The 5,829-nt window shown below is 33.8% G+C and overlaps 1 protein-coding gene across 1 annotated transcript; it reads right to left on the bottom strand.

Annotated features, from left to right (window-relative positions):
* Nucleotides 1–3,758: 3,758 nt before the first annotated feature.
* Nucleotides 3,759–4,752, bottom strand: LOC140834191 (thioredoxin-like 3-3). The gene is made up of 3 exons (XM_073198878.1): nt 4,424–4,752; nt 4,320–4,345; nt 3,759–4,168 (listed from the first exon to the last, which is right to left on the bottom strand). The coding sequence occupies exons 1-3, from the start codon at nt 4,658–4,660 to the stop codon at nt 3,949–3,951; spliced, it is 483 nt and encodes a 160-aa protein (XP_073054979.1). The 5' UTR covers nt 4,661–4,752; the 3' UTR covers nt 3,759–3,948.
* Between the last annotated feature and the right edge of the window lie 1,077 nt (nt 4,753–5,829).

Genomic DNA, 5,829 nt, shown 5'->3' with positions numbered 1-5,829 from the left:
GACAAACTTCGTGGATACCGCCTAAAATATTTAAAATTAGTCGTATAAATAAGGGAGAGTTCCTCGATTTGATACCAAATCCAATTAAATTAATAATATGTTGTGCTCTTGTTTTTTTGCCTAATTATTTTATAAATGTGGAGTTCGAGGATGTTGTTGCAGACCCCTTTTTGGCTTCTGTATCATGAACAAGAACAGACATTGTTGTCAACAAAAAACAAACCAATAAGCAACTTTTGTTATGCGTCTGAGTCTGAGTTGGTGGAGTAGATAAACATTTAGTCAATGATATAAGTTCGATTCTCACTAACGAAACTTTTTCGAGCGAATTTGTCGCACAGAAAAAAGCTTGTGCGATAGTTTGCATGTTAACTGCTGTTCGGTCCAAAAGTATTTGTGTCTAATTATTTGGTCCAAATACAAAGAAATTCAGTGCGTGGTAAAAGCCGGATAATGTTTACACAATTTGAATTAAATAAAAGCGGGTAGGAAGTGTATGTTTATTTGTTGAGTGAGTCTCATGTGAGTCCGTCTCACGGATCATAATCCGTGAGACGGGTCAACCCTACCCATATTCACAATAAAAAGTAATACTCTTAGCATAAAAAGTAATACTTTTTCATGGGTGACCCAAATAAGAGATCCGTCTCACGAATATGACACGTGAGACCGTCTCACACAAGTTTTTGCCTTATTTTGTTTGGGGGATTTTTAATACTAAATTTCACTTTTTGTGAAGCTTACAAATTTGGTGTTCTCTTGACAGAACTCAGTGGATGAACTTCATTTTAATGGCAAAAACTTGTGTGAGACGATCTCACGGGTTGTATTTTGTGAGACATATATCTTATTTGGGTCATTCATTAAAGAATTACTTTTTATGCTAAGAATATTACTTTTTATTATGAATATCGGTAGGGTTGATCTGTCTCACAGATAAAGATTCGTGAGACTGTCTCAGAAGAGACATACTCCATTTTAATAATAATACTTGTTAAATGTTGCAAATTTGTTCTGAAATTTTTATTTTGTCGAAGACTGATTCATTTATTGAATAATATTTTGTCTAATAGAAAAAATTCTTAAATGTTGCAAATTTGTTCTGAAATTTTTATTTTGTCGAAGACTACTGATTCATTTATTGAATAATATTTTGTCTAATAGAAAAAATTCTTGCATAACTTGCAAGAGGTTTTGGTTAAACAAATATTATGTTGTTAATATAATTGGAAATACATTTTAATATTTTAATACAATAGTTACACAAATATTTGGATTTGATATTTTTAGCTTAATATTTATGAAATTGGAGGCTATAGTTTGCTATCATATATATTTGTTTTAGAATAAGTATTAATACTTTGTTGGACGAATACCAAATTAAATACATAACATGAGATATATTTTATTTTTAATTGGACATGATTACTTCCTCATAACACTTGTTGTATTTTAATTTCAAAATATACGTAAATAGGAGCTTTTTGAAATTCAAGGATTTCATAAGAAAAGACATCTTAAATCCTCCTAGATTTGAAATCAGACCTTGAATCCGAATTTATCAATCCAAACAAAATCTTAGGTTGTGTTTGAGAAGATGAATTTGAAATCCATGAATTTCGATTATAGTTTTATTTTTTACTATGAAACAATAAATCTAATCTTAAATTTTCACGTTGCTTATATACACATTAGTAACAGAAGTCAGAAAGCAGAATAATTTTCAAATGATATTATTATTGAGAGAACTTGAAATTCATAGCAATTAACATAAAATACTATATAAACATGCGATAAGTAGCTTTGCAGTTTATGGTCTTACTTCTCTAAATAAAAAAAATACATTTGAAATCTATAAATTTGAAATCCATAAATCCAAATTATAGTGCCTTCTAGATTATAGTTATTAGCTACTTTATGTTTTGGCACAATCTTAAAAAAAAAATGAAATTACTTATATTAAATAAGGTAAAAAGATAGTATAAGCACAACCATACTGAGCATCTCAGAGAAAAGCTACCATGATTTCGAAACCATGTATATGTTAATACAAAGCATCAATATATGAAATGACACTAGGAATACAGTGAAAGCTTAAAATTTGATATTATTGACTGACTTCAACTTCCGGTTTTTCACTCTCAAACATAGTGCAGTTCCTCGCAGTCCAAACACTGTAAACTGTGGCCGCAAGAGCAACAGTTCTCATCTTATTAAGGACTGAATTTCCTCGATAGACGTCTCTAAAAGCTTTAAGCACAGCGGATGATCCTTTAGACTTTCTCATGCCAAGCCACTTCCGAACTCCATCCCAGAGACCTCTTTCATGTAAATATAATTTTGCTCCTTGGCGTTTTCTAAAATTATAGAACCTTCTCATTTCAAATTTTCGAACGTACGCAATGTATGCTTGGATAATTGACTTTATTTCTTGTAAATAATGGTGATTGCCCATTTACAATAGTTCCCAAAACCCAACCCACAAGTAAGTCTACTTTAAATAGAAAGGGAAGTTAAAAGACAACAAATGGTGGCCAAAACCTAACCTACAATGATAACTATTCATTTACTTAATTAATAATGTTTTACATTAAAATTTTATTTGTCATACATGGCAAATTATATCATAATAAATACTTTTATTTCCTAGAAATCTCTTGCTTCTCTTGTATATTATATAAACTATATTATCCTTTATATCATAATAACATTCCTGAAACATACTATACGTGTACGAGATTTAATAATATTTATATGAGTAGATCTCATGTGAGATCGTTTCACGGATCTTAATCTGTGAGACGGGTAAATCATACTCATATTCGCAATAAAAAATAATATTCTTAGCATAAAAAATAATATTTTTTTATGGATAACCTAAATAAAAGATCCGTCTCACAAATACGACCCGTGAGACCGTCTCACATAAGTTTTTGCCTATTTATATATAGTAGGTCTATTGTAAGTCAATCTTATCTATTGTTACAATAAGAAGTAATACTTTAAACATAAAAAGTAATATGTTTTTCAGAGTAACTCGTGTAGGAGATTTGTGAGACCATTTCACAAAAGTTTTTGTGATTTCTAAAAAGTGTCTCATACCAATTACACTAGAAGTTGATTCCTATACCAAGTCAAGTGAGCATGATACCACTATTTTTCCTTATGCCTGGGTTAAGCAACTCCATTACAAGTATATATATATACATACACACGAGCATCCACTGCATCACATTCCCAGTTATATAGAATGAGAATTGGAGCTGAGGATGAGAATGTTCCCCTAGATATGATCATCCATTCTCATATAGTTGAAGCCAGTTTTTGGATCACCGAAAAGATTAATTGTTGTACTATTGTAGATCATGTTACTTCGTGCTTACCAGAGCTAAATTTAAGTAAAACTGAATCATGAATAACTTGGAACAAATGACATAAAACTCACCCCTATGAATATTAATTTCTTCAAAAGAATGGGGAATCAATAAATTGTGCATATTACTCCATGGAATTGAATCAAACAATGGAGTTCTCAAAAACTCTTTGAAAACCACATTCCAAGTAATACTAACCAAAATTTTCATCTCAATGCTGAAATCATATGGATGGTACTTCGTCGGGGACAACAGAAGCTTTGTGATCTAAAGCAGTGTCATTCTTAGTTTGAAAAAAGACAAACCCAAGAAAGAATCATGAGGAATAGATTGTGAATGATCTGAGCCAACGTGATCTTTAATATGCATTTTCAAAAAAGATACTACAAATGAAAACTACCACATTTAAAGTAGAAATAATGAATAAAATATCCACCAAACTCAAATTAAACCCGACAAGAATCAAACTTCCATTAAGAGAAAAAGACTCGAGGAGTTCACATGAAAGGCACAGATTATGGTATTTAATGAATCCCACAACACCGGTAAGACACAGGCGAAGAAGGAAACTTATTCAAGAATGAAGCCAGAGCCGATCCTGCAGACGCTCTTCTCCGACACCAAACATCTCATCAACTCTTTCACCATCTCTGTAGAAATGAAAGGTGGGCGTGTATCGAATATGTCGAGTAGTTTCCGGACACTCATCTATGTCGGCGTACACGAACGAAAGCTTTGGAAATTTGCCGCTTAGTTCGCGAAATGTAGGAAGTATCTGACTGCACACTCCACACCTGAAAACACCACACCCCAGTTACCGCAACGAGTTAATTATTCCATTTCATCGAACACCTGGTGCGCAAATGTCTCCGTTGCTCTTTAATTCCATTCTTAAAGACACGAAAACATCGAAATATAGAAACAAAAAGAGTAGTAGTGACAAACCACGATGCACCGTAGTTGATTACTGCCTGCAAAATAGAATTTCCAACACAGAATTCAGCAACAAATTACAGCCAAGATAAAGAATTGCCTGATTTGTTGCTTACAGGGAATTTTGAAGTTTTGATTTTTCGAAAGATTTCCTTGAGACTATCATCGCTAGTGGCACTAACAAGGTTACGTTGAGAATTTTTGTTCAATTTCAACTCTGAGAAGCTATCTTCTGCGCCTTCCTTTCCCTTTTGTTCTTCGGCAGTTCCACCCAACTCAGCTTCTTTCTTCATATTTGATTTTTTTCTTCTTGACAAGTAATTTTCCGATGAAATTTCGACAGGAAACTGCATGTCGAGGAGACCACAGGGCAAAATAATTTTAACAAAATGACATTTGCAGATGAATTTGAAATCTTACCTTTTTTTATTTTTATATTCTCTGGTCTTTTGTTTTTTCAGTATATTTTAAGGTTTTGATTGATGGTCGAAATTGGTTGGAATTAGGAACCACATACACCTATTTTTTTTTTACAAAAGTTTGTGTGATAGGATCTCACGGATCGTATTTGTGAGACGGATCTCTTATTTGGGCTATCCATGATAAAATATTATTTTTTATGCGAAAAGTATTACTTTTTATTGTGAATATGGGTAGAGTTGACCGTCTCACAGATTAGGATCCGTGAGACGGTCTCGCATTATATCCACTCATTTTCTTTTACTTGTCGTCCACGCTACACGAAAAATACAACCTTGTCTGTTCCATACATTTCCACACTCTCCATAATAAATGACCACTCCTTCCCTTGCTTGCTCCTCCAGTTCTTGCATCGACGGGGCATAAAACTGAACCTCATACGACTTCAGTTTCTCCTCCGAAACTTCGCACTATGGCAAAACCAAATGATCGAATTAATTCGATCCGAAAACAAGCTAGTATAAGTACTACTTGGGCAACTGAAGTAGCCAAAGATTGGTAGACAATTTCCCAAAAGATGTTGTGGGCATGATTGGGACCAATCCTTGAATCCTTCCCAACAAAATGAGCACCATTTGTCTTCCACGTACGGACGAGTTCCCACGATCTTTACTTGAAAAATGATGAAAAGTCTTGCTGGAATTGTTCGTGGTGCGCTTGTTTAACTTGTGGTGGGCACTTGTCCGATATGTATATGCTCTTTTTGTTTACAGACGCACCCTTCTCATCATAAATAGCTGAAGTGCCTGCAATTAGACAAATGATGATTTGAGTGCTAAATTCATATGTTGCTAGTTAGGGGGAAGTAGCAGACCCTGGACAGCCAATGCAAACTGTTTGAAGAGTAGATGAAGTGCAAGCGATCATCTGGAAACAATCTGCCATAAAAAAATACAACTATGTGTTTTGAGCTCCCCATACCATTTGGGCAAGGCCTGGAAAATGGTGTTGAAATCATTGGTGGGAAGATGATTGAGATGCAGTCTGAATTCGGGTACTTCTCTAGTGGCTGCAATCCCCACAGCTTCCAATATATCTTTAC

This window comes from Primulina eburnea, chromosome 6 (assembly GCF_022965805.1).
Source record: "Primulina eburnea isolate SZY01 chromosome 6, ASM2296580v1, whole genome shotgun sequence".
In the NCBI taxonomy this organism is placed as follows: Eukaryota; Viridiplantae; Streptophyta; class Magnoliopsida; order Lamiales; family Gesneriaceae; genus Primulina; species Primulina eburnea.
Note: the sequence above shows the minus strand (reverse complement) of the source record. Positions and strands in the feature narration are given on the sequence as shown.